Source organism: Larimichthys crocea, chromosome II, assembly GCF_000972845.2.
Source record: "Larimichthys crocea isolate SSNF chromosome II, L_crocea_2.0, whole genome shotgun sequence".
In the NCBI taxonomy this organism is placed as follows: Eukaryota; Metazoa; Chordata; class Actinopteri; family Sciaenidae; genus Larimichthys; species Larimichthys crocea.
Genome location: NC_040012.1, coordinates 1,708,482 through 1,735,735, shown reverse-complemented (window position 1 = coordinate 1,735,735; position 27,254 = coordinate 1,708,482). Strand labels below are relative to the sequence as shown.

At 49.9% G+C, this 27,254-nt stretch overlaps 4 protein-coding genes across 7 annotated transcripts; 1 reads left to right on the top strand and 3 right to left on the bottom strand.

Annotated features, from left to right (window-relative positions):
- Positions 1-1,047: 1,047 nt before the first annotated feature.
- On the bottom strand, positions 1,048-3,406 carry ttc19 (tetratricopeptide repeat domain 19). The gene is made up of 9 exons (XM_027289165.1): positions 3,365-3,406; positions 2,858-2,968; positions 2,593-2,631; positions 2,456-2,512; positions 2,270-2,331; positions 2,075-2,169; positions 1,820-1,983; positions 1,398-1,560; positions 1,048-1,320 (listed from the first exon to the last, which is right to left on the bottom strand). Exons 1-9 carry the CDS (start codon positions 3,395-3,397, stop codon positions 1,169-1,171), a joined length of 876 nt encoding a protein of 291 aa, XP_027144966.1. The 5' UTR covers positions 3,398-3,406; the 3' UTR covers positions 1,048-1,168.
- A 3,410-nt stretch (positions 3,407-6,816) lies between these two features.
- On the bottom strand, positions 6,817-10,257 carry LOC104936870 (zinc finger protein 664-like). 2 transcript variants are annotated; one of them, XM_027289143.1, is made up of 3 exons: positions 10,001-10,257; positions 8,567-8,705; positions 6,817-8,169 (listed from the first exon to the last, which is right to left on the bottom strand). In XM_027289143.1, exons 1-3 carry the CDS (start codon positions 10,049-10,051, stop codon positions 6,830-6,832), a joined length of 1,530 nt encoding a protein of 509 aa, XP_027144944.1. In that variant the 5' UTR covers positions 10,052-10,257; the 3' UTR covers positions 6,817-6,829. The 2 variants fall into 2 exon arrangements, with proteins under 2 accessions (XP_027144944.1, XP_027144949.1); XM_027289148.1 differs by lacking the exon at positions 10,001-10,257 and adding an exon at positions 9,565-9,994.
- A 2,763-nt stretch (positions 10,258-13,020) lies between these two features.
- On the top strand, positions 13,021-21,375 carry LOC113747824 (dynein heavy chain 17, axonemal-like). The gene is made up of 20 exons (XM_027289104.1): positions 13,021-13,543; positions 15,437-15,645; positions 15,750-15,936; positions 16,022-16,121; positions 16,203-16,288; positions 16,362-16,487; positions 16,576-16,728; positions 16,813-16,899; positions 16,991-17,158; positions 17,235-17,351; positions 17,425-17,675; positions 18,401-18,593; positions 18,937-19,083; positions 19,154-19,259; positions 19,384-19,487; positions 19,556-19,675; positions 19,764-19,907; positions 20,132-20,542; positions 20,623-20,792; positions 20,895-21,375. Exons 1-20 carry the CDS (start codon positions 13,199-13,201, stop codon positions 21,040-21,042), a joined length of 3,372 nt encoding a protein of 1,123 aa, XP_027144905.1. The 5' UTR covers positions 13,021-13,198; the 3' UTR covers positions 21,043-21,375.
- A 2,309-nt stretch (positions 21,376-23,684) lies between these two features.
- Positions 23,685-26,816, bottom strand: tmub1 (transmembrane and ubiquitin-like domain containing 1). Of its 3 annotated transcripts, none has more exons than XM_027272271.1 (3): positions 26,685-26,816; positions 25,690-26,310; positions 23,685-24,344 (listed from the first exon to the last, which is right to left on the bottom strand). In XM_027272271.1, exons 2-3 carry the CDS (start codon positions 26,166-26,168, stop codon positions 23,993-23,995), a joined length of 831 nt encoding a protein of 276 aa, XP_027128072.1. In that variant the 5' UTR covers positions 26,169-26,310; positions 26,685-26,816; the 3' UTR covers positions 23,685-23,992. The 3 variants fall into 3 exon arrangements, with proteins under 3 accessions (XP_027128072.1, XP_027128078.1, XP_027128064.1); XM_027272277.1 differs by having other exon boundaries at positions 25,690-26,278; XM_027272263.1 differs by having other exon boundaries at positions 25,690-26,210; positions 26,685-26,814.
- Positions 26,817-27,254: the final 438 nt, after the last annotated feature.

The following is a 27,254-nucleotide window of genomic DNA, read 5'->3' as shown; positions in this document are numbered from 1 at the left end:
CCTCCTTTTCTCCTTCCCACCCTCCTCCTCTCCCTCCTACTTTCCTAATCTCCTTCCCTGCCTCCTTTTCTCCTTCTTTGACTCCTCCTCTCCTTCTCTCCCTCCTCTGCCCCCCCCCCTTTTCCCAGGGTGCTCTTTGTCTTGTTGATCCCGTGTTTGTTTGTTGTCACTTCCTGTTTGTGTCTGCTCGTTGTTTACTGTCAGCACTGAGCTTTTATTCTGAAATGCTCAGTAAACACGACAGGAAGTTCACCTGCGTCATGCTCTGTGGGAACCTCACACACACACACAGATACACACACACAGACACACACACACACACAGATACACACACGCACACAGACACACACACGCACACAGACACAGACACACACACAGACAGACACACACACAGACACAGATACACACACGCACACAGACACACACACGCACACAGACACACACACACAGACACGCACACAGACACACACACACACAGATACACACACACAGACACACACACACGCACAGACACACACACACAGACACAAATACACACACACAGACACACACACACAGACACACACACACACAGACACAGACACACGCACACAGACACACACGCACACAGACACACACGCACACAGACACAGATACACACACACACAGACACAGACACACAGATACACACGCGCACACAGACAGACACACACACACACGCACAGACACACAGACGCACACACACACACACACACACAGACACACACAGACACAGACACAGACACACACACAGACACACACGCACACACACACAGACAGACACACACACAGACACAGATACACACAGGCACACACACACACACACACACAGACACACAGATACACACGCACACAGACACACACGCACACAGACACACACGCACACAGACGCACACAGACACACACACACACACAGACACACAGACGCACACAGACACACACACACGCACACAGACAGTCCACCAGTCCGTCAGTCCGTTCTGGATCGAGTCGCTCCATCAGAACCAGGACAAGAAGCATTACACACTGTTGAACTGGTAACACACACATTTATTTCAGGAGAAACACACAACAGAATCCTGGACCTGGACCTGGACCAGGACCAGGACTTCATGTGGAGTCCTGATAAGTTGCCGCAGGTGGTCATCCATCACTTCTGCGTCTCCTCCTTGGCCTCCTCGTTCCTCCTCTTCTTCACCTCCTTCAGTCCCTCGTGGATCTTGTCCACGGCCTCCTGGTCTCCGGCCTGTCGAGCCAGGTTCAGAGCCTCCTGGTAGAATCTCACTGAGTCCTCCAGCCGGCCTAGCGGACCAGAACATGAGACCAGATCAGAACCTCAAACAGCCCCCCCCACCCCATGACCTTTGACCTCTCCTGACCTTTGTGCAGCAGGATGCCGGCCAGGTTTCCCAACAGCACGTGCTGGTCCGGGTGTCCGGCAGAGCGGCTCAGATCCACGGCCTGCTGGACCAGAACCAGAGCGTCATCATGGCGGCCCTGCAGATCCAAGATGGTGGCCAGGTCGCTCATCAGGACCAGAGTCTGACACGAGACAAGAAGTCCGACTCAGTCCAGACCTGAGGTACGTCCAACATCACAACATTTTCTCCAGGATCACCAGGATCTCCTGGGTTTCCAGGATCTCCAGGATCACCAGGATCTCCTGGGTTTCCAGGATCCCCAGGATCACCAGGATCTCCTGGGTTTCCAGGATCTCCAGGATTACCAGGATCTCCTGGGTTTCCAGGATCTCCAGGATCTCCTGGGTTTCCAGGATCTCCAGGATCTCCAGTTGACCTACCTGTGGGTGTGTGTCTCCCTGCTCCTGCCGGCAGATGTTCAGGGCGTTCTGGTAGTCCTGTCCAGCCTGGGTCAGGTGTAGCTTTGACGCTCTATATCGAGCCCGTGAGTCCAAACACAGGCCGAGCAGGAGGCGGGTCTCCTTCCTTAGAACCTCCTGCTCCTCTAAAAACAACAACCCAACCGTCAGTCTGAACCGGAACGTCACACTGACCAGAACCAAGACAGCTCTCCACCAACCTCCACGAGCTGGTACCTGTCTGCTCCTCTGCAGGCACCTCCTTCTGTTTCTCCAGTTTGGCCTCCAGAGACTCCGTACAGAACCTGAAACCGTGCTCCGCAAGCTCCGCCCTCAAACACACACACACACACACACACACACACACACACACAGTCATGCCTCTCACAGGAAGCTGAGGTCAGAGGTCAGTCAGGTGGGTCTGGTTCTTACTTGTTCTGTTCGGCGTAGATGGTGGCGAGTTTCAGAGACATCTCGATGACGGCGTTGTCGTCCTGGAAACAGACAGGAAGTCTGAGGACGGGTCACGCCCGGCTCCAGTTCTAGTGCTTGTTCAAATGCCCCACCCACAGCCAGCTGACAGCACCACTAACTGGACCCACCTGAACCAGAACTCACCTGTGGTGTTCCTCCTGACAGCAGGAAGCTCATCGCTGCTTTGAAGAGTTTTTCTGCCTGAAACCACGAAGAAGAGAAACATCGTTACCACGACGATGATGAAGGCTGCACATGAGTTGTGATTGGTCTGCACTCACGTGGTTCAGCCGACCTTCCACATAGGCCAGATTCGCCATCTGAGGACACAAGAGGTCAAAGGTCAGAGCTGCACAGAGGTCAAAGGTCAGAGCTGCAGAGGTCACAGAGGTCAAAGGTCAGAGCTGCAGAGGTCACAGAGGTCAAAGGTCAGAGCTGCAGAGGTCACTGAGGTCAAAGGTCAGAGCTGCAGAGGTCAAAGGCCAGAGCTGCAGAGGTCACTGAGGTCAAAGGTCGGAGCTGCAGAGGTCAAAGGTCAGGTGTTACCAGGCTGTAGGTGTAGATGATGGCCTGCTGGTTTTGGGTCTGATGAGCGATGACGACGGCCTGATGCAGAAACTGTGAGGCGTCCTGAAGCTGACCACGATACACACTGAGCTGAGGAGACACGTGAGAAGACTGAGACTACTGCAGGACTACAGGACTACAGGACAGGACTACAGGTACAGGACAGGTACAGGACTACAGGACAGGACTACAGGTACAGGACTACAGGTACAGGACAGGTACAGGTCTACAGGACAGGACTACAGGTACAGGTCTACAGGACAGGACTACAGGTACAGGACTACAGGTACAGGACAGGTACAGGTCTACAGGACAGGACTACAGGTACAGGTCTACAGGACAGGGACTTCAGGTACAGGGGACTACAGGTCTAACAGACGACAGGTACAGGTCTACAGGCGGACTACAGGTCAGGCTACAGTGGCAGTCAGGGTACAGACGGATCAGGTGACAGTTAGACAGGCAGTAAGAACACAGGACAGGTACCTTGGCCTTCTTCAGCAGCAGGATCATCTCCATCTTCTTCTCTCGGCTCATCTCGCTTATCTTCATCAGAGCTGCTGAACAGAGAGAAACGCACACCACAACAACAACGACACACACAGACACAACACACAACCACACACACCACACACACCACACAGACACACCACAGACAACACAGACACAGACCATACACAGATACACAACACACACACACACAGAACACACGCACACAGACACACCCACACAGACACACACGACAGACACACACACACACACACCACCACACACGACACACACACAGACACACACACACCACCTACACAGATACACACACACACACACCAGACAACACGCACACAGACACACCCACACAGACACACACACCAAACACAGATACACAACACACACACAGACACACGCCACAGACACACAGGACACACACACAAAACACAAGCACACAACACACACAACAAACACACCACACCGCCACACACACGCACACAGACACAGACACCACACACACACAAAACACCACACAGCACACCAACACAAACACACACACACACACGCACACAGACACAGACAACACACACACACACACACACACCACAACACCACACACCACCAACACACACGCACACCACCACACACACACACACACGACAACACACACACAAAAACACACCCACAGACACACACAACACCACACACACACACACCACACACACACCACACACACAACACACCACGATACACACACGCACACAGCAACACACACACAACACACACACACACATCAGGAGTGATTGAGTGAAGACGGGAGTCGGCTAGTGAGCCGAGCCAAATGTGCCGGATTACCGAGTCCACGATCTTCACTTTAAATTTTCGAGGGCTGACCGGTCGGTCCGCGGCGCGAATAAGGCTGGGAACCTCCGGTGTGGGTTCTAACAGAAAACAAACAATTAAGAAAGCACTAAACCAAACACACCTTAGATCAGGTGTGTCTGTTCCACAGAGGGTGTGTGACCGACCAATCAGCTCTCTGCACTGAGATCAGCTGTTTGATTGGAAGGAAACCTGCAGCCACACCCACCCTCTTGGAACAGAGAACCCTGGTTCTAAGCAGTGGTTCTCAACTGGTCTGTCTTCGGGACCACCTCACCCCTAAAGGACAAGCCGTCGACCATGGGCGGACTGGGACAACAACCCCCCCCCCCCCCCCCCCCCCCCCCCCCCCCCCAAATGCACGGTCCGTCCCTGGCCATGACCCAAATTGAGGAAATTTTCAACTTCTCAAATTTATTTAATGAAAAGATGGTGCAGTTTGGTGGGTGTCATTAACATTACAAGGCTTGTGAATAGACGGCACTCCGCGGTATAAAAATCCATTCAAAATAAAAGCACAGGATTTTTGTTCTTACATTTTTTTTCCCAGGCAAAGGCCCGCGACCCCCTGAGAAGGGTCCGCGACCCATTTGGGTCGCGAACCCCCAGTTGAGATCACTGGTCTAAAGGATGTGAACGTACCCAAGGCCACCCACAGCACTGCTCCTGCTCCCTGCTCCTCCTGCTCCTCCTTGCTCCTCCTCCTCCTGCTCCTGCTGCTCTCCTGCTCCTCCTCCTCCTGCTGCTCCTCCTGCTGTCCTCCTCTCTGCTCCCTCTGCTCCTCCGCTCCTGCTGCCTCCTTCCTCTCTGCTCTGCTCCTCTCCTGCTGCTCCTCCTGCTCCTCCGCTCCTCCTCCTCCTCTCTGTGAGTTCTGGAGGTCTGCATTGATGGATCATGTCCGGTCACTTTTACCCAGCATGCGAGCGCCTCCTCTGGTCCACACTGTTGATGGAAGAACAGGAAGAAACTGATGACATCCTGAACCTGTCTCCTCTTGTGGACAGACAGACGACCAGCCTGTCTCTCTCTCTGTGGACAGACCGACACAGCCGCTCTCTCTCTCTGTGGACCAGACAGACAGCCGTCTCTCTCTCTGGTGGACAGACAGCAGCTGTCTCTCTCTCTGTGGGACAGACAGACACGCCGTCTCCTCTCTGTGGACAGGACAGACAGCCTTCTCTCTCTCTGTGGAAGACAGACACAGCTGTCTCTCTCTCCTGTTGACAGAGACAGGACAGCTGTCTCTCTCTCTGTGGACAGACAGACACAGCCCGTCTCTCTCTCTGTGGACAGACAGACAGCCTGTCTCTCTCTCTGTGGACAGACAGACACAGCCTGTCTCTCTCTCTGTGGACAGACAGCCTGTCTCTCTCTCTGTGGACAGACAGACACAGCCTGTCTCTCTCTCTGTGGACAGACAGACAGCCTGTCTCTCTCTCTGTGGACAGACAGACACAGCCTGTCTCTCTCTCTGTGGACAGACAGCCTGTCTCTCTCTCTGTGGACAGACAGACACAGCCTGTCTCTCTCTCTGTGGACAGACAGACAGCCTGTCTCTCTCTCTCTGTGGACAGACAGACAGCCTGTCTCTCTCTCTCTGTGGACAGACAGACAGCCTGTCTCTCTCTCTCTGTGGACAGACAGACAGCCTGTCTCTCTGCTTCCTTTCCTGTCTCCCTCACAGGAAACAGTTCAGGTGTATTTATATAAATCAGACAGACAGGTCCCTACATGTACCTGTCTCTCTTCCCGTACCTGTCTCTCCCGGTGCCGTCACGTGACTCTGTGACGCAGACAGTGGGTCCAGGTGTGGTTCTGGTTCTGGTTCTGGTTCGTGAACACCGGAACCTGCTCAGACAGAGGACGGCGCGGCGCACAGAGGAGGCCGCCATCTTTAATGTTGACATGACGAGCGGAAGTCACGAAGGCTGCCTTCAAAATAAAAGCAGCGGAAGTAACGTCAGAACTAAGTTTACTTTGATCGAGGCACGTGACTGATTAAAACCCTGATTTAATAACAGACAGAACCACAGACTGGACACAGACAGAACCACAGACTGGACACAGACAGAACCACAGACAGGTTGTTTCTAATCAAACTGTTTTAATGTTTCAGTTCATAAAAACAATCAGCAGCTTCCTGTTTCATCATGTTAGTGTTTGTTCTTCTTGATGAGGTCATGATGAGGTCATGATGAGGTCATAGATCAGAGGCGGGAAGACGGTTCATCATGATCTGTAAAAAAAGACTGTTCACATGGTTCTGTTATCATTAGCAGCTCCTGTTAGCCGTGATGTCAGAGGAGTTCTGCAGATTCTGGTTCTGGTGGATTTGTTCTGGATGATATCACAGATGATGACTTCACTTCTCAGAAGAGACTTAGATCTGTCTGCAGCGCCACCTGCTGACAAACTACAATAACTTCCAGTTGTGGTGACACGCCTGCATGAACCTGTGTGTTTAAAACAAATAATCCACCCCGTTTTTTTGCCCACAAACCCACAATCCTACCCCGTGCCCCCCCCACATCATACACAGTGTCCCAACCGAGGCACTCAAACCTGGGTCCATGCAGCGGCTCAGTTGGCGGGCTGGTGCTCGGTGAACCTCTTCAGGTGGTACCGCAGCACTCCTTTGGTTTTAAACGTCTTGCCGCAGCTGCAGGCATGTGGCCGCTCGCCGGTGTGGTCGAGCTGGTGGACGCGCAGCAGCGAGCTCGTGAAGAAGAACTCGCCGCAGGTGATGCAGTAGTGGCTCTTCTCTCCGGTGTGTTTGGACCGCTGGTGGCTCAGCAGCGACCCCGACGTGATGAAGCTCTGGCCGCAGTCCTGGCAGCTGAACGGCCGCTCGCCGGTGTGGATCCTCTCGTGCGCCCTCCACGAGTTGTGGTAGGAGAAGGACTTCTCGCAGTACGAGCACTGGTACAGCTTCTCCTTGGTGTGGCTCAGCCGGTGCATCTTCAGGTAGTGAGCGATGGTAAAGCTCTTCCCGCAGTCGTCGCAGGTGAACGGTTTCTCGCCCACGTGGAACAGCGTGATGTGAGATCTCAGGTGGGACGACTGGGTGAACCGCTTCCCGCAGGTGGTGCAGAGGAAAGGTCGCTCTCCAGTGTGCGTCACCATGTGAGACTTGAGGTGTGGCGACTGGGTGAACCTCTTCCCGCACTCGGTGCACTTGTAGGGCTTCAGGCCGGTGTGCGTGCGGTTGTGCAGCTTCAGGCCCTGCAGGCTGGAGAAGCACTTGCCGCACTCAGTGCAGTGGTAGTCCTTCAGGTCCTCGTGGGTCCGTTGGTGGCAGCGCAGGCCGCTCAGCAACTTGAAGCCTTTGCCGCAGATGGGGCATTTATGCGGCTTCTTGTTGGAGTGGGTCACCTGGTGGAGCTTCAGGCTCTGAGGGTTGCTGAAGGTCTTCTTGCACTTCAGGCAGGGCAGCAGCTTCTGGTTCCTGTGCGACTTGCGGTGGAAGTTGAAGCCCTGGTACGACACAAACATCTTGTCGCAGACCCTGCAGTGGTAGCACTTCTCCCCCTTGTGCACCTCCAGATGATCAGTCAGCTCGTCCTGCTCACTGAAGCCGTCCCCGCAGAACCAGCACTTGAAGGGTTTGGTCCCGGAGTGAGTCCGGTGGTGTGTCTTCCAGTCCCTCTTCAGGGCAAACGTTTTGTCGCAGTATGAGCACTGGTAGGGCTCTTTGCGGTCGTGGATCTGCTGGTGGACGACAAGACTCATCAGGGTCGGGTAGGTCTTCCCGCACTGCCAGCACTGGTTGGGTTTCTGTCCTTGATGTGTTCTCAGGTGAGCCTCCAGGTGAGACATCTTATAGAAACCTTTGTTACACTCGGAGCAGTAGACCATCTTCCTGCCCGTGTTGGTGGTGTTGTACTGCCTCGGCCTCTGGTTCCACAGCTGAGGGTGGTTGTCTGCAGAAGAGACAAACCATCAACTATTGACGAATATCAACGACTGACGCATATCAACGACTGACGCATATCAACGACTGACGAATATCAACGACTGACGAATATCAACTATTGATGAATATCAACGACTGACAAATATCAACTATTGACGAATATCAACTATTGACGAATATCAACTATTGACGAATATCAACGACTGACGCATATCAACGACTGACGCATATCAACTATTGACGAATATCAACTATTGACGAATATCAACTATTGACGAATATCAACTATTGACGAATATCAACGACTGACGCATATCAACGACTGATGAATATCAACTATTGACGAATATCAACTATTAACGAATATTAACAACTAAACTCTGAGTTCAGTTCAGGTTTCTTACCAACAGACAGGAAGTCCCGCCCCTCCAGCCACAGCCTGCAATCAGTCAGTTTGACGGACAGCTTCCTGAGGACGGGATACGACTGAATCTCCACGTCGCCGTCCGGCTCCAGTTTGATCTGAACCACCTCAGGTGAGTCCTGAAGACGACAAAGAAGACATTAAATCAAGCGTGACATCATGAAACAGGAAGTCGAGTTCTGCTTACTTTCTCAAGTTTTTCCTAAAAAACGGTAAGACGGGGAAGCTAACATGTAGCTAACATGTAGCTAACACGTAGCTAACACGTTGCTAACATGTAGCTAACACGTTGCTAACATGTAGCTAACACGTTGCTAACATGTAGCTAACATGTAGCTAACACGTTGCTAACATGTAGCTAACATGTAGCCACACGTAGCCACATGTAGCTAACAGGTTGCTAACATGTAGCTAACACGTAGCCACATGTAGCTAACACGTTGCTAACATGTAGCTAACACGTTGCTAACATGTAGCTAACACGTTGCTAACATGTAGCTAACATGTAACGAACATGTTGCTAACACGTAGCTAACACGTTGTTAACATGTAGCTAACATGTAGCTAACATGTAACGAACATGTTGCTAACACGTAGCTAACATGTAGCTAACATGTAGCTAACACGTTGTTAACACGTAGCTAACACGTAGCTAACATGTAGCTAACACGTTGTTAACATGTAGCTAACACGTTGTTAACACGTAGCTAACATGTAGCTAACACGTTGCTAACATGTTGCTAACACGTTGCTAACATGTAGCTAACACATAGCATAGAACAGGAAAGTAGGAAGTTGATGGAGGCGTGCTGAACTGTGATTGGACCACAGAGAGAAAGGGGGCGGGGTTAATGAAGGATCAACTGACAGGAAGTGACGGATGAACTCTGATGGTGTGTACTGTGTGTACTGTGTGTACTTGTACTGCAGTACAGGCTGCTGTCGGTACACATGAAAACTAGCGGTGCTAACACGAACCGAGCCCAGCTGGACCGGACCGGACTCCATTCATAATCTTGAGGTTTAGTCTTTAAGCGCAGACAGACATGCGCAGACGGGTCAGACGGACACCTGGAGGTTCGATCAGGTGGAGGATCCGGACTCTTTGGATCGGAACACCCCGTCCGCAGGTGGAGCCCGGCCGCACCGAACCGTGGGCCGGGCTCCACCTGTTTGTCTTCATGCTCAGACAAACCGAACCTGTCGGACCTCTGCTCTGTGTTCGGCTGCTCTGAGCCCGGACAGTGCTACCTCACTGGGTCAGCTTGGTGTCGGTTCGGGTGTCCGCCGTGAGACGGAACCGGCTGTCTGATAACGGCTCGGTTCGTGAGTGGAGTTCGGCTCAGTCAGATCGGTTAGCTTAGCTCGGCTAACAGCTCCGGTCGGAGCGCGAGCGGGTCGGTCGGTTGTTTACCGGTGCAGCAGTGTCGGTCTCCGTCCCGCCGGTCCAGCTGCTCAGCGACATGGTGACGGTTCCGTTTATAAACTGTCCGGTCCAGATCAGCACACAGCAGCACCGACTTCTTCTTCTGCTGCTGCAGCTGCAGCGACTTCCGGGGAAAAGTTCAACCTCCCAAAAAAGGAAAAGTCCGAAAAAGTCGGGAAAGGTCTGAAGAAACAGTTCCGGTCGGAACCAAAGAGGCGGAACACCGGTCCGACTTACACGGGACCTCTGAGTGACACTGTTCAATGATGATAAATATTAAAAATACACAACCTGACCTCACCTGTCCACACTGTGACCTCACCTGTCCACACTGTGACCTCACCTGTCCACACACATTAAACTTGAGCTGGTCCTTTAATGTAAGCTGAACACCTGGTTTAATGGACAGGTAAAACATTTGTCTCAAACAGGTGAGGATGTGAAATTCATGTTCCAGCTTTAAACATTCAGAGTTCTGTTGGACCGTTAGAATCCGGGTCTGCAGGAACAGGAGTCCACCTCCACTCCTTTCCTCGGGACCACGAAGAGTTTAGGTCACCTGACTTTTGGACCGGGCCTTTGTTTCCATGTTCAGGGTCAGAGTTCAAACAGACCCAGTTCACCTGCGACACACAGCCTGTCGGTCCTGAACCGGACAGTCCTCTGAAGTTTGTTCCTCCGGTTCTGAGCCGGTCCAAACTTTTAACTGAACAAATGTTCTCACTGCAGACATTCAGGACCAAATGAGGTGAGACCAGAAGCGAACCAGTCTGAGACCAAGTCAGAGTTTATTCAAACAGTTTACAGGAACACATCTCATTTACATAATGATCCGATAATTTACATAAAACCAGCCACTGTCTTCATGAAGATCAACGAGCAGCAACACGACTGAAGGTCACCTGGAGACAGAGAGACAGACAGGCAGAGAGACAGACAGGCAGAGAGACAGACAGGCAGAGAGACAGACAGGCAGAGAGACAGACAGGCAGAGAGACAGACAGGCAGAGAGACAGACAGGCAGAGAGACAGACAGGCAGAGAGACAGACAGGCAGAGAGACAGACAGGCAGAGAGACAGACAGGCAGAGAGACAGACAGGCAGAGAGACAGACAGGCAGAGAGACAGACAGGCAGAGAGACAGACAGGCAGAGAGACAGACAGGCAGAGAGACAGACAGGCAGAGAGACAGACAGGCAGAGAGACAGACAGGCAGAGAGACAGACAGGCAGAGAGACAGACAGGCAGAGAGACAGACAGGCAGAGAGACAGACAGGCAGAGAGACAGACAGGCAGAGAGACAGACAGGCAGAGAGACAGACAGGCAGAGAGACAGACAGGCAGAGAGACAGACAGGCAGAGAGACAGACAGGCAGAGAGACAGACAGGCAGAGAGACAGACAGGCAGAGAGACAGACAGGCAGAGAGACAGACAGGCAGAGAGACAGACAGGCAGAGAGACAGACAGGCAGAGAGACAGACAGGCAGAGAGACAGACAGGCAGAGAGACAGACAGGCAGAGAGACAGACAGGCAGGCTTAGTTTGATGAGGCGTTCACTGTGTGTGGCCTTCCTGTGGTTGGTGGCGGTTCTGATTGAGTCATTAGCTGAACTCGTCGGGTCGCTCTGTTTACATTAAGCTGTGATGTGTTGATCATGTGACCTTGGGTCAGCTGACCTGGGATCAGACACGCTTCGGTCAGTGTTTGTCACAGCGTCCCGCTCTGAGAACTCACTGCCTGAGGGGGGCGCTACAATTCGGCCTTTTGTTTACATCATCTCCCAGCTGACGCTAACTCCACCCACTCTGACATCACAGCACTGATGATGTCACAGTGGGCGTAACAGGTTAACACCTGCTGATGTGATTGGACGCAACTCACCTTCATGTCACAGCTTCATCTCCAGCAGGTCAGACGGCATCCTGTCAGAGCCAATTAGAGAGCAGAGTCAGAGAGAGCCAATCAGAGAGGTAACAGGTAACAGTACACCTGTACATGCCCCTCCCCCTCCTTCCCAGATCAGCCACGCTTCAGTCCGGTTTTGTCACAGCCCCGCCCCTCTGTGAACAGACTGCTGGAGGCGGGGCTTCAGTCGGCCTTTCATGTCATCACTTCCAGGCAGGAGGACAGGTGACCCCCACCCCACACACCTGGACCACAGGTAGACCCAAGACCAGCCAGAACCCTCCAGAGCTGGACACAGACTAGGGATGTAACGATACACTATACTCACGACTTTCTACATCACGAACACAGTCACACGAACACAGTCACACGAACACAGTCACACGAACACCGTCACACGAACATGTCACACGAACATGTCACACGAACACAGTCACACGAACACAGTCACACGAACACTGTCACACGAACACTGTCACACGAACACTGTCACACGAACACAGTCACACGAACACATTAATATCGCCACACCGTCCTCTGAAGACATTCCCGCCAAACCGAGCTAACGGTAGCTCGCGTTAGCCTCCAGCGTTCAGTCAGTCGTGTGGACGGAGGTACTCACGGAGGTACTCACGGAGGTACTCACGGAGGTCCACGGAGGTCCACGGAGGTCCACGGAGGTCCTGTCCGGGCCGCCTCGCCGCCGGCAGACCGCTCTGTATCTCGGACTCCCACTCAGACTACCGCCGCCATGCTGTCTTTATACGACCCAGCAGCCAATCACAGTTCGCTATTCTTCTTCTTCTTCGGGTGTTTTCCCCCGCTCAGCTGAATTACCGCCATCTTCTGGGCGGGAGTGTTCCCGCCTAAACAGTGGAGGCGCGCGGACTGCTCGTGGAGTTTATGAAATGAAATAAAGCTGCGTTTAAGGTTCATATTTAATGTCTGTATTTTTCATGTTTACATGTTTACAAGTCTTTTACACTTTGAGACAGTAAACCTGAGGACAGATAATCAGTCTACCACAGTATCTAACAACAAGATAAAGATAAAGTTGTAATGAAATTACATTTAAAATAACTTAATAAGTATATTAAACGTTTGTCACTGAAATGTAAAGTGTCATTCACGACGTAAAAACAGAAACCTGAAGGCAGCGCGCGGTGACCGTTATAAACGTTAACCGTCAGCTTTCTCCGGTTTGTCTCGGTGTTTTAACGAGTTCGTTAAGAAGTTATTTAACTATATTTTTATTATTTAAGAAGAGGAAAGGTTCACGATGGACGCCAAAGACCAGCGGCTGGATCCTGTCCGCTGTTTCACCGTCAACAGTCTCCGGTTGGACCCGGAGAGATGGCGGGAGTTCGTGTCGGAGGAGGAGAGCCGGGTGACCCTCAGCAGCTTCTTCAACACCCAGGACTACAGCCACCTGTTCATCCACCAGGGCCCGGAGGACGGACTGTCAGCCAGCCTACACTTCCCCAAACAGGTCCACACGAAAATCATCCGGGTCTCCAAGACGGGCCGCGACGTCCTCACCAAGGAAAACACCAGAACCAGTCTAATGATCCAAGAGGAGCAGGGGGGAGATGCTGTTAGCTCCATCATCACTGTGTGTCAGGAGGTAACAGGGCCAGGGCTAACTGAAGCTAACTGGTGTTAACTGATGCTAACTGGTGTTAACTGATGCTAACTGGTGTTAACTGATGCTAACTGATGTTAACTGATGCTAATTGAAGCTAACTGATGCTAATTGAAGCTAACTGATGCTAACTGATGTTAACTGGTGTTAACTGATGCTAACTGGTGTTAACTGATGCTAACTGGTGTTAACTGATGCTAACTGGTGTTAACTGATGCTAACTGGTGTTAACTGATGCTAACTGGTGTTAACTGATGCTAACTGGTGTTAACTGATGCTAACTGGTGTTAACTGATGCTAACTGGTGTTAACTGATGCTAACTGGTGTTAACTGATGCTAACTGGTGTTAACTGATGCTAACTGGTGTTAACTGATGCTAACTGGTGTTAACTGATGCTAACTGGTGTTAACTGATGCTAACTGGTGTTAACTGATGCTAACTGGTGTTAACTGATGCTAACTGGTGTTAACTGATGCTAACTGGTGTTAACTGATGCTAACTGGTGTTAACTGATGCTAACTGGTGTTAACTGATGCTAACTGGTGTTAACTGATGCTAACTGGTGTTAACTGATGCTAACTGGTGTTAACTGATGCTAACTGGTGTTAACTGATGCTAACTGGTGTTAACTGATGCTAACTGGTGTTAACTGATGCTAACTGATGTTAACTGATGCTAACTGGTGTTAACTGATGCTAACTGGTGTTAACTGATGCTAACTGGTGTTAACTGATGCTAACTGATGCTAACTGATGTTAACTGATGCTAACTGATGTTAACTGATGTTAACTGATGCTAACTGGTGTTAACTGATGCTAACTGATGTTAACTGATGTTAACTGGTGTTAACTGGTGTTAACTGATGCTAACTGGTGTTAACTGATGCTAACTGATGTTAACTGGTGTTAACTGATGCTAACTGGTGTTAACTGATGTTAACTGGTGTTAACTGGTGTTAACTGATGCTAACTGGTGTTAACTGATGCTAACTGATGTTAACTGGTGTTAACTGATGCTAACTGGTGTTAACTGATGTTAACTGGTGTTAACTGGTGTTAACTGATGCTAACTGGTGTTAACTGATGTTAACTGATGTTAACTGGTGTTAACTGATGCTAACTGGTGTTAACTGATGTTAACTGATGTTAACTGGTGTTAACTGATGTTAACTGATGCTAACTGGTGTTAACTGATGCTAACTGGTGTTAACTGGTGTTAACTGATGTTAACTGATGCTAACTGGTGTTAACTGATGCTAACTGGTGTTAACTGGTGTTAACTGATGCTAACTGATGCTAACTGGTGTTAACTGATGCTAACTGATGTTAACTGGTGTTAACTGATGCTAACTGATGCTAACTGGTGTTAACTGATGCTAACTGATGTTAACTGGTGTTAACTGATGCTAACTGATGCTAACTGATGTTAACTGATGCTAACTGGTGTTAACTGGTGTTAACTGATGCTAACTGATGTTAACTGGTGTTAACTGATGCTAACTGGTGTTAACTGGTGTTAACTGATGCTAACTCATGCTAACTGGTGTTAACTGATGCTAACTGGTGTTAACTGGTGTTAACTGATGCTAACTCATGCTAACTGGTGTTAACTGATGCTAACTGGTGTTAACTGGTGTTAACTGATGCTAACTCATGCTAACTGGTGTTAACTGATGCTAACTGGTGTTAACTGGTGTTAACTGATGCTAACTCATGCTAACTGGTGTTAACTGATGCTAACTGGTGTTAACTGGTGTTAACTGATGCTAAAGCTAATCTAATGTAAGTTTGAAGATAAGCTATGGCTAACTAAGTTAAGACTAACACTAACACTTCTGCTAATTTAGCTAAGTTAATGCTCGTCTCTCTGTCAGCTGACCTGCCCGTTGCTTAGCAACCCGGAGACCAACAGCAGCTGGGCGGTGGGTGTGGCCGAGGAGGCTCTGAGGTCCATGGAGACGCAGAAGAACGAGGCGCTGGTGATGAAGGCTCACACAGGGGGACGTACCTTCCTGCCCCAACCTGACATCCCCCATGACGTCCATCTCCATGGCAACGATGTCCATGGCGACACTGAGGAGTGGTAAGGACAGACAGACGGCGTCAAGATGAGGCTGAATACACTGTGATGTCACTGTGATGTCACTGTGATGTGATTGGTGCAGCTGAGTGTTCTCTCTCTAACAGGAAGTTGTCAGACAGGAAGCTCCTCCACAACTGTGACTCCACCATCATCGAGTGGGCGGGGCTTGTGTCAGACTTCCTGCAGCAGGACTCGTGTCAGTCAGTACCGGACGGCCCGAAGCCCCTCCCCTCAGAGGAGTTCAGCTTCTGGACGAGTCGACTAAGGAACCTGGTCCACATCCAGGAGCAGGTGAGGAGGTCACACCGAGGTCACACCGAGGTCACACACACACACACACTGAGGTGTGTGTGTGTGTGTGTGTGTGTGTGTTCAGTTGAGCAGCAGCAGGGGTCAGCAGGTGGCGCTCCTGCTTCAGAGGGCAGACAGCGTGTACTGGTCCACTCTGAGAGACGTCCACAGAGACATCCATACAGGTACAGTCAGTCCGTCTGTGACATCACTGCAAACACACACTGTCCCTGCTAACTCCGCCCCCTCTGCCCTCCACCTGTCAGGTGTGAAGGAAGCTGAAGACGTGACCCTGATCCTGAGGCCACTGCAGGAGAAGCTGGAGCAGGTGGAGCAGATGGAGTACCAGCAGGTACCTTAGCCCATCAGCTGTGCTGCGTTTAAGGTGCTCAGGTAAAATTCAGTGTTCTGTCTCTGATTGGCAGCTGGGCGCCAACATGGCGGCTGTGATGGAGGCGGTCCGCCTGGTCTGGACTGGGTCTGAGTTCTACCGCAGACCCTGCAGGATGGTGGTGCTGCTGCAGAAGATCTGCAACCTGCTCGTACACTTGGTACTGACACACTGAGTGTGTGACAGGTGTGTGTGTGTGTGACAGGTGTGTGTGACATCATCATACCTGCCTTCTTCTTCTTTTACAGAGCAGGAAGTTCCTGCGTGGACAGGAAGTGATGCGTGGTCTGATGTCAGGTCCTGGTCCGGTCCTGGATGATGTCAGACTGGTGATCTGGACTCTGCAGAGCTTTAAAGAGGCGTACATTCAATGCAGGACTCTGCTGGAGAACCAGAACCAGGTACACCGCTGAGGCTCATGGGTACTGTAGTCCTGACTAATGATGACTGAAGTTAATCATGTGGTAACCATGGTAATGTGACAGGAGGGAGACACACACACCTGGGACTTCCCTTCACACCTGGTCTTCTTCCACCTGGACAACTTCCTGACACGGCTGCACAGCATCCAGGTACACACACCTACACACACACACACACCTACACATACACACATACATACACACACACCTACACACCTGTCCTCCCTCTCGCTGCCTGCAGGAGGTGCTGTGTGTCAGTCTTCAGCTCCATCAGTTGGATCAGGTGGTGTTGTCCGGTGTGGACGGCAGGATGTGGACAGACGTGGTTCAGGGCGTGTATGAGGACTTCCTGTGTCATGTGACGGCTCTCTCCGACTGTGACTATGACCCCACCGACCCCGACGACCAGGTGACAGTCAGCTGATGTGTGACTTCACTTCCTGTTAGACTTAGCTGTGTGTGACTCTTCTTCTTTTTCTTCTCAGAGCTTTGAGCTGCACCTCGATCAGTTTGTGGTTCAGGTGACAGACCTGGAGTCCCGGCTGGTGTCTGTTCTCAGCAGAGCCTTTGAGGACTGCTGCGACTCGTCCTCTGCAGCACAGGTACAGTTGTGTAAGTCCACCACAGCACAGCAGCTGCAGTGAACATGCTCAGCTCTCATCATCTGTGTTTCAGTTGGTGAAGATGTTCAGGTTCCTCTTGGACCGTCCTCTGATCCAGAATCAGGTGCGTCCTCACCTGATCCGACTGGTGGAGACGGTTCTGGTGGAGCTGGATCAGACCGAGCGGCTGTTGTCCAGTCAGAAAGACAGAGCAGGAACATTCAGCAGGTTCAGTCCGACTGCTGCAGCTCGTCTCTGCTGGACTCAACACCTCCAACACAGAGCTGAAGACGCTGTGAACAGCTACCGGACTGTGAAAGACCTGTAAGAGCTGTACACACACTGTACACACACACTGTACACACACTGCACACACACACAACACACACACTACACACACACTACACACACACTGTACACACACACTACACACACACTGTACACACACTGTACACACACACAACACACACACTGTACACACACACTACACACACACTGTACACACACACTGTACACACACCTTACACACACCTTACACACACTGTACACACTGTACACACACACTGTAAACACACTGCACACACACACTACACACACACTGTACACACACCCTACACACACACTGTACACACACACTGTACACACACTGCACACACACACTGTACACACACACTGTTCACACACACTGTTCACAGAGCTGAAGACGCTGTGAACAGCTACCGGACTGTGAAAGACCTGTAAGAGCTACACACACACTGTACACACACTGTACACACACACTGTACACACACTGCACACACACTGTACACACACACTGTACACACACTGTACACACACACTGTACACACACACTGCACACACACACTGTACACACACACTGTACACACACACTGCACACACACACACTGTACACACACACTGTACACACACTGTACACACACACCGTACACACACTGTACACACACTGTACACACATTGTATACACACTGTGTGTGTGTGTGTGTGTGTTTGTGTGTGTGTGTTTGTGTGTGTGTGTGTGTTGTGTTCAGGTTGGTGGACTCAGGTGAGTCCGTGCAGGTTCAGCAGAGGTTCCTGCAGATTGTGGACCTGCTGCAGGACTTCAGAGACCAGGTGAGATCAGACTGGAGCCGTCAGCTGGACTCAGTCTGTGAATTCATCCTAGATCAACCTCTGATACAACACGAGCAACAAGGCATGCTGGGAGTTCATTGCAGACACCAGGTGAGTCAGAGTCCCTGAGACTCACCTCAAAGACCCTGACCCCTAAAACACATGCATGTGGAACGGCTGCAGAACGGCTCCGCTCCGGAACGACTGCGTACTCCGCCGTCCGCCAACTCACACATGATCCGTTTGTGATGCGCTCGGGTGCGTCTCCGCCGGCTACCGAGCGTCGCGAGAACGCACGAGATCTCGTGAATTCACGCATAATTGTGCGATATTGCCGGCTGTAGTCTCTTTGACTCCTGCACTGACATTCCACGCCGCAGACGTGACCCTGAGACTCACCTCAGACATTATTCTGGAAAGATCAATGTGTGTGTGTGTGTGTGTGTGTGTCCAGGTGGAGACGGCACTCAGGGAGCTCAGGTATGTGAGCAGGGAGACAGATGTGGAGCTCCACCCCCTCACTGCCCGACTTTTGACCTGTAGAGATGACATCACACAGAGCTACCTGAGCCTGAGTCACATGGTGTCGTGCTACAACCAGGTACACAGAGTGATGTGAAGCTGACGCTGAGTGAAGGTGAAGGTCGTGTGACACACTGCTTCTCCGTCAGGTGGTGAGTGACGTCCTGCAGGTGGAGCGTCCTCTGATCCAGGACCAGCTGCAGGACCTGAACCGGACTCTGTCAGAACTACAGACCGAGACCTGGACCTGTGAAGGTGATGCCACATGGCGTGTCACATGACATGTACAAAGTGGAAAGCTGAAGTTTATAGTGTAAACCACAGAAGAAGAAATGAAAAGTGTGTGTGTGTGTGTGTGTGTGTGTGTGTGTGTGTTCAGGTGTGCAGCACCTGGTGGAGCAGCACAGACACAGAGTGTTGATCTTCCACTCCACAGTGAGCGAGGCCAGGGCCAACATGGACGCCATGACACACATCATACAGGTGAGTCTGACCTCTGATCAGCGCACAGGTGAGTCTGACCTCTGATCAGTGTGTTACTGCACCTGCAGGGCTGGGCGGAGCTTCAACTGCTTCAGCACTCAGGTGAGTCACTGCTGGAAGGCGGAGCTACAGAGCAGAGCTACAGACGAATCAGAGAGGACGGACAGGAGCTGCTGAGGTTAACACAGGTACACACACCTGGGGTGTTTGTGGGTGGGTGTGGGTGGGGGGGGGGGGTCACATCAGGTGCTGATGTGATGGTGCTGTTGATCTCAGGTGAACTGCGGTCTGTATGGAGCAGAGGACTCCTCTGACACCTGGATCAGGTATCTGGACCACATCGATGACCTGGTCCAGGATGGACTGCTCCAGCTACTGCTCAGATCACTGCACTTCCTGTCTGACAACACAAACCCACAGGTACACACACCTCTCTGACATCAGGAACACACAGGTACACACACCTGTCTGACATCAGGAACACGCAGGTACACACACCTGAAGCAGAATGCACTGTACTCTACTGCGTTTATATAGTGTGTGCGTGTGCGTGTGTGTGTGCGTGTGCGTGTGTGTGTGTATGTGTGTGTGTATGTGTGTGCGTGTGTGTGTGTGTGTGTGTATGTGTGTGTGTATGTGTGTAGAGGTGCAGTGGTGTGTTGTTTGTGGTCCGTCTGCAGCTTCAGGAAACAGGAAGTGTGTTTGAGCCGTCAGTGGGCGGCGGCCTCTTTGACCTTGTGAAGAGCATCATCACTGACATTTACACAGCAGCCAATCAGCTGGCCAGGATCTCTGTGAGTCGCCATGGCAACTACCAGGAGACTCTGCAGCAGTGTCAGGACCTCCGTGCGTTGGAACAGGAAGTGATGCGTCACATGCAGCAGGTGAGGGACGAGGCGGAGAGTCTGAGGGAGGGGCTGGACAGGTACGCGCACCTGTGGGAGAGTGACAGGCAGGGCGTGATGCACGAGTTCCTGAAGTACGGCCGACAGGTGAGACCTGAGGAGCCGGACGCTGAGGAGACCCCGCCCACCCTGAAGGACGTCCAGAGAGAGGTGAGACACACCTGTGAGGTCAGGACACACCTGTGCTCCTGTGAGGTCAGGCTGATGGTATCTGTGATGTTTTCCTTCAGATCGAGTCGCTCCACAGACTGAGCGAGCAGGTGACTCACCTGGATGATGTCATCGTTCTGCATGGCTGGCTGCAGGTCGACCTCCGACCTTTCAGAGACTCTCTGCTGTCAATCATCTACGACTGGAGACACATGTACACAGAGTACCTGCTGGACTCCGTCAGTGACAGGTAGACTCACCTGAGACCTGCTGGGCTGAGGTACAGGTGGACTCACCTGAGACCTGCAGGGCTCAGGTACAGGTAGACTCACCTGTGGCCTGTGTGTCTCAGTCTGCAGCAGGTGAGGTGGCGTCCTGATGATGATGAAGAGTTGTCGTCGAGGTTCCCTCTGACAGAATCCGTCATCCTGCTGGAGGCGGCAGGAGTCCAGCTTCCTGAACACCTGTCTGCACACCTACAGGTAGTGACATCACTGTGACATCACACTGTCAACATGGTGACATCAGCTGTTTACCAGCAGGTCGTAACACGCAGACCCCACACCTGGTGTTACCTGTGTGATTGGATCAGACTACTTCCTGGTCTACAGTGAAGGCCGCCCACTCACACAGGAACAGGAAGTGACATCAGGTGTGAACTGGCATACTGTCCACCTGTGATTGGATCATCATGGTAATGCCAGGTGTCAACAAACACAAGCTCCGCGCACACCTGCTCTGAGACAGGAAGTTGCATGACTGACGTAAAGCTGTGGCTGTGTCCGAAATCACTCACTCATTCCCTACATAGGGAAATAAATGTAGTGGACTATATAGTGAGCTTAACAGAAAAAATGTTCGGACACTTTCGGACACTTCTCTTGGCACCGGTAATTACGTCATTGCTGTCGCATAATTAAAACGTACCACATTAATGTCGTCTCACATAATTCTTGTCCATTTACTACTGCATTTTTATTAAATTAGAGTCTTTTGATTACTGTCCTGTATGTTTTATTTTCGTGTTTTGTTTTCTATTTAAGCATCATCCTCATCCTCTCATCCATCCGCCGAAAAAAACATGCACCGTTATTTTAGAAAACTCATGTAGCGCTATAGAAATGCCATCTACTGTCAGTCTGGCTGTTTGTGTTTTATCAATAATTCAATTATTTACTTTTTATTTCAATTTATTTCCTTTCCGCGCCCAGAGAACTTCTGGCAATGCATGATGGGATATCTTGCTTCGGTTAGTGACCATCGGATGTTCACTACATTTCGCAGTGAATTGTGGGATACATGCAGTGCACTATATAGTGGACACTAAACATTCGGACACCACTACAAAATGGCGTGGTCACTATATAGTGCACTACATAGTGGAGTGGTTAGGGAGTGTATTTCGACACAGCCTGTGACTCATGAAGTCATGTGACTCATCAGGTTGTTCTTCTTCTCTTGTTCAAGTGGCTGACGGACTCACTGAAGGGGAGACCTTCATCACAACCCTGAACCACAGTACAAATACTCTGTTACTATGCAGGTAAACTCTGTTTAAAGTATTAAACTGCTCTCTGGATCTGAATTGGCTCGTTGTGTAGAAATGACAGCACAATTACCCGAATGTTAAAGTGACACCTTCAGTGTTTGTTTAGAACTAACCTTATACTAACATTAGGCAACATGGCTAACATTAGGCTACATGACTAACATTTAGACAACTTAGACTACTTATAACAGAGCAACATTTAGGCTAACATTAGACTAACATAGAGCTAACATTAGGCTAACATTATCTAACAACATTAGGACTAACATTATAGATAACTTAGAACTCAACATTACAACCAACATTACCAACATTATACGTAACATTAGACTAACATTAGCTAACATAGGACTAACATAGAAGCTTAACATGATCGTAGCTAACATTAGACTAACATAGACAGGCGAAACATTAGACAAAATTAGACTAACATTAAGACTACTTAGGGCTAACATTACACCAACATGTCAACCAACATTAGAACTTAACATTAGACTACATTAGCTAACATTAGCTAACATTAAATCAACATTAGACTAACATTAGGTAGACTAACCATAGGCTAACATAGACCTAACATGAGGCGATTAACGAAATTAGGCGAACATGGCGTACATTACATAACCATTAGACTAACATTACAACAACAGTAGACTAACATTGGGGGGGGGGAGCTAACATTAGACTAACATTAGACTAACCTTACAAAACATTAAGGCTAAACATTAGAAACATTACACTAACATTAGGCTAACTTACACTAACATTAGACGAACATTAGCACAACATAAGGCTAACATTACACACAACATTAGACTAACATTACACCTAACATTAGAAGCTACATTAAACTAACATTAGGCATAATCATTAGACTAAATTAGACCTAACCGTACAATAACATTAACATTAGGCTAACATTACACTAACATTAGACTAACATTAGGCTAACATTACACTAACATTAGGCTAACATTACACTAACATTACATTAACATTAGGCTAACCTTACACTAACATTAGGCTAACATTACACTAACATTAGGCTAACCTTACAATAACATTAGACTAACATTACACTAACCTTACTATAACATTAGGCTAACATTAGACTAACCTTACTATAACATTACACTAACATTACACTAACATTACGCTAACATTAGGCTAACATTAGGCTAACATTACACTAACATTAGGCTAACCTTACAATAACATTAGACTAACATTACACTAACCTTACTATAACATTAGGCTAACATTAGACTAACATTAGGCTAACATTACACTAACCTTACTATAACATTACACTAACATTACACTAACATTACACTAACATTAGACTAACATTACGCTAACATTACACTAACATTACACTAACCTTACTATAACATTAGACTAACATTAGGCTAACATTAGACTAACCTTACAATAACATTAGACTAACATTAGACTAACCTTACACTAACATTATACTAACCTTACAATAACATTACATTAACATTAGACTAACCTTACACTAACATTAGTCTAACATTAGTCTAACATTAGTCTAACATAAACGTCTTCAGGGACACAAAGAACAACACCGAGATAAATAAACCGTTTAATAGAATCTCTCTCTTCAAAAGCTCATTTCATTTACAGACAGACCGGTCCGGTCCGGTCCACAGTCTGGTGCTAGTCTGACACCGACCCATCTTCAGGACCAGAACAAACAGAAAGAGGCACGATGATGAGAACCTACGGATGATCTAAAAAAAGAAAACGTCCTTGTTAACACTCGCCGTCTCCATGGAAACACAGATCAAACATTAGCTATCAGGTCCGATTAACGCCACAGGTTTGAGTCCAGGCCGGCTCCACCCGGCTGACGGAGGCAGCGGCCAATCAGAGAGCAGCTAGCGGCGGTAGACTCCGAAGGCCACCAAGCTGAGGAAGATGGTGACTCCGACCAGCGAGGCGGTGGCTGGGGCGGTGAAGAACTGCCGGTACTGGATCTGACAGTACCACAGCACGGACAGCATGAGAACCAGCAGTGGCACCATCAGGCTGCCCACATTCAGAGCCACCTGCACCTGGTCAGCGGGCCGCGGCCCAGTCGCCGCCCCGCGACCTGCGTGCTGAGAGATGTGACAATGCAGGACGCAGTTATGGACCAGGTTCAGAGAGGCCAGAGTCTGAGTGTCATCCTGCAGCAGCTGACCCTGATAGATCAACCGGACCTGCTGCTCCTGACCCGCAAAGTAGGTCCTGAAAGACAAGAGGTCACAGGTCAGAACTGGGCCTGAGACAAGAGGTCACAGGTCAGAACCGGGTCTGACCCATTCAGGCCCATTAAAGTCAACAGGTTCATCCACCTGTGAACAGGTAACAGTGTGCAGTGTAGTACTCTGTGTACTCTGTGTGTAGTACTCTGTGTACTTTGTGTGTAGTACTCTGTGTAGTACTCTGTGGTGTACTCTGTGTGTAGTACTTTGTGTGGTGTACTCTGTGGTGTACTCTGTGTGTAGTACTCTGTGGTGTACTCTGTGTGTAGTACTCTGTGGTGTACTGTGTGTACTCTGTGTGTAGTACTCTGTGTACTTTGTGTGTAGTACTCTGTGGTGTACTCTGTGGTGTACTCTGTGTACTTTGTGTGTAGTACTCTGTGTAGTACTTTGTGTGTAGTACTCTGTGTACTTTGTGTGTAGTACTCTGTGTAGTACTCTGTGGTGTACTCTGTGTGCTTTGTGTGTAGTACTCTGTGTGTAGTACTCTGTGGTGTACTCTGTGTGTAGTACTCTGTGTAGTACTCTGTGTAGTACTCTGTGGTGTACTCTGTGTGCTTTGTGTGTAGTACTCTGTGGTGTACTCTGTGTGTAGTACTCTGTGTAGTACTCTGTGTAGTACTCTGTGGTGTATTCTGTGGTGTACTGTGTGTACTCTGTGTGTAGTACTCTGTGGTGTACTCTGTGTACTCTGTGTGTAATACTCTGTGGTGTACTCTGTGTACTCTGTGTTTAGTACTTTGTGTGTAGTACTTTGTGTGTAGTACTTTGTGTGTAGTACTCTGTGTAGTACTCTGTGGTGTACTCTGTGTGTAGTACTCTGTGTAGTACTCTGTATGTAGTACTCTGTGGTGTACTCTGTGTGTAGTACTCTGTGTGTAGTACTCTGTGTAGTACTCTGTATGTAGTACTCTGTGGTGTACTCTGTGTGTAGTACTCTGTGTGTAGTACTCTGTGTAGTACTCTGTATGTAGTACTCTGTGGTGTACTCTGTGTGTAGTACTCTGTGTGTAGTACTCTGTGTAGTACTCTGTGTAGTACTCTGTATGTAGTACTCTGTGGTGTACTCTGTGTGTAGTACTCTGTGTGTAGTACTCTGTGTAGTACTCTGTGTAGTACTCTGTGGTGTACTCTGTGTGTAGTACTCTGTGTGTAGTACTCTGTGTAGTACTCTGTATGTAGTACTCTGTGGTGTACTCTGTGTGTAGTACTCTGTGTGTAGTACTCTGTGTAGTACTCTGTATGTAGTACTCTGTGGTGTACTCTGTGTGTAGTACTCTGTGTGTAGTACTCTGTGTAGTACTCTGTGTAGTACTCTGTGTACTGACCTCTTGATGTACCCGATGGTGTCTTGTGGTTGGACCTGAGCTGTTCTCTCTGTGTCGTTCAGAAACTTGAGTCGGACCACCATGTTCCTCTGAGAGGACGAAGGCTCTGCTCCTTCTCCTCCTTCTCCTCCTTCTCCTCCTGCTCCTCCTGTGCTCCTCACACCATCTCCTCCCCCCTCACCCCCTCCCCTCCCCACCTCCTTGTCCTGGGTGGAGGTGTTGGTGGGCGGGCCTTCTGTCAGGGAGCTGTCACTCACAGATCCTGATGAGGATGACGAGGAGGTGTTGGTGGAGGAGGGGGGCGTGTCCTGCTGGGCGGGGCTCCTCAGTGAGGGGGCGGGGCCTGAGGTGGAGGTGAACAGGTGCTCCGGGGGCTCCGAGGTGCGGGTGGAGATCCAGGCCAGCAGCAGCACGAGGAGGAGCAGCAGGGAGGCGAACAGCAGCGTCACCTCGTCACCCACGCCTTCAATCAGAGCCATCGCCCACGGCAACGCCCGCTGAGGTCAGCACGGGTCACACACCTGCACACAGGAGGCGGGGCTTAGAGCAACACCTGTGACATCATCAGAGCTCCTGTAATAAGTGAGGCCTGACAGGAAGAATGACGTCATCACAGGACACCTGACAGAGGGAGATGTCAATCACACCTGTTTAGATATCCCATCAGCCACTGCGGCAGACACGACCTTTAACTGTGTGTGTGTGTGTGTTTATAAACACATACGCGCGCGTGTATGTGTTACCGGATGTTACCTTATCTGTAAACTTTATTGATTACCTGTCCGAACAGTAAACAACATGATGGTTCTGATGACGTCAGAGGAGGTTCGGTTCTGTGACGTAGATCTGTAACAAACCCAGAGCTAACAGGATGCTAACAGCTAACACGTCTACAGAGCCGGACCGGAAGTGAGCTGAGCTGCATGCTAACAGCTGTTAGCTCGTGTGTACACGCGGATTAGTTTAATTAAAGGAATTTAAATAATTAAACTCACCTCAGCTGATGAGCCTCATAACACACCGTTAGCCTGCAGGCTAACAGGCTAATCTCTGCTGCTACACACTTCCGGCTGCTCCTCCTGCTCCTCCTTCTTCTTCTGTGGTTCTGACGGAACTGACGCAGTAGTGACGCTCCTCTGTTTACGTGTCTGCTCACATAGCGCCACCTCACGGACAGGAGGGTCTATATAAATATATATATGTGTGTATATATATTTATGAATATATGAATAAAGGAACATGAAATATACATGTGGACTGTAGAGAGTGTAATTATGAAACGAGCTGCTCCAGAGTGAGTCAGCTCTCTGCACAGAAGCCAGTGACTTCCTGTAGCGTAGTTTTTGTTACAGCGCAGTTGAACCTGCTCTGTGTTTGAGCAGGAGGTCATGCAGTGAATGAGACTTATTGTCCATGATACTGAGAAGTTTGTGGAGCAACCAGCAGCAGAGAGCTGCTGCAGAGCAGCACATAGCAGCTGCACAGAGCTGCTACAGAGAGCTGCTACAGAGCAGCACATAGCAGCTGCACAGAGCAGCACATAGCAGCTGCACAGAGCTGCTACA

Excerpts from the sequence above, each read along its gene's own strand:
- tmub1 (XM_027272271.1), bottom strand. The coding sequence starts at position 26,168 with ATGGCTCTGATTGAAGGCGTGGGTGACGAGGTGACGCTGCTGTTCGCC. Across the intron at positions 24,345-25,689 it reads ACCATCGGGTACATCAAGAG|GACCTACTTTGCGGGTCAGG; the intron begins GTCAGTACACAG and ends CTTGTCTTTCAG.
- LOC113747824 (XM_027289104.1), top strand. The coding sequence starts at position 13,199 with ATGGACGCCAAAGACCAGCGGCTGGATCCTGTCCGCTGTTTCACCGTC. Across the intron at positions 16,900-16,990 it reads CACGGCTGCACAGCATCCAG|GAGGTGCTGTGTGTCAGTCT; the intron begins GTACACACACCT and ends CGCTGCCTGCAG. Across the intron at positions 20,543-20,622 it reads TGAAGGACGTCCAGAGAGAG|ATCGAGTCGCTCCACAGACT; the intron begins GTGAGACACACC and ends GTTTTCCTTCAG.
- LOC104936870 (XM_027289143.1), bottom strand. The coding sequence starts at position 10,051 with ATGTCGCTGAGCAGCTGGACCGGCGGGACGGAGACCGACACTGCTGCA. Across the intron at positions 8,706-10,000 it reads AGACCGACACTGCTGCACCG|GACTCACCTGAGGTGGTTCA; the intron begins GTAAACAACCGA and ends TGTCGTCTTCAG. Across the intron at positions 8,170-8,566 it reads GCGGGACTTCCTGTCTGTTG|ACAACCACCCTCAGCTGTGG; the intron begins GTAAGAAACCTG and ends TCTCTTCTGCAG.
- ttc19 (XM_027289165.1), bottom strand. The coding sequence starts at position 3,397 with ATGGAGATGATCCTGCTGCTGAAGAAGGCCAAG. Across the intron at positions 2,632-2,857 it reads TCATCTACACCTACAGCCTG|ATGGCGAATCTGGCCTATGT; the intron begins GTAACACCTGAC and ends TTGTGTCCTCAG. Across the intron at positions 2,170-2,269 it reads ATCTACGCCGAACAGAACAA|GGCGGAGCTTGCGGAGCACG; the intron begins GTAAGAACCAGA and ends TGTGTGTTTGAG.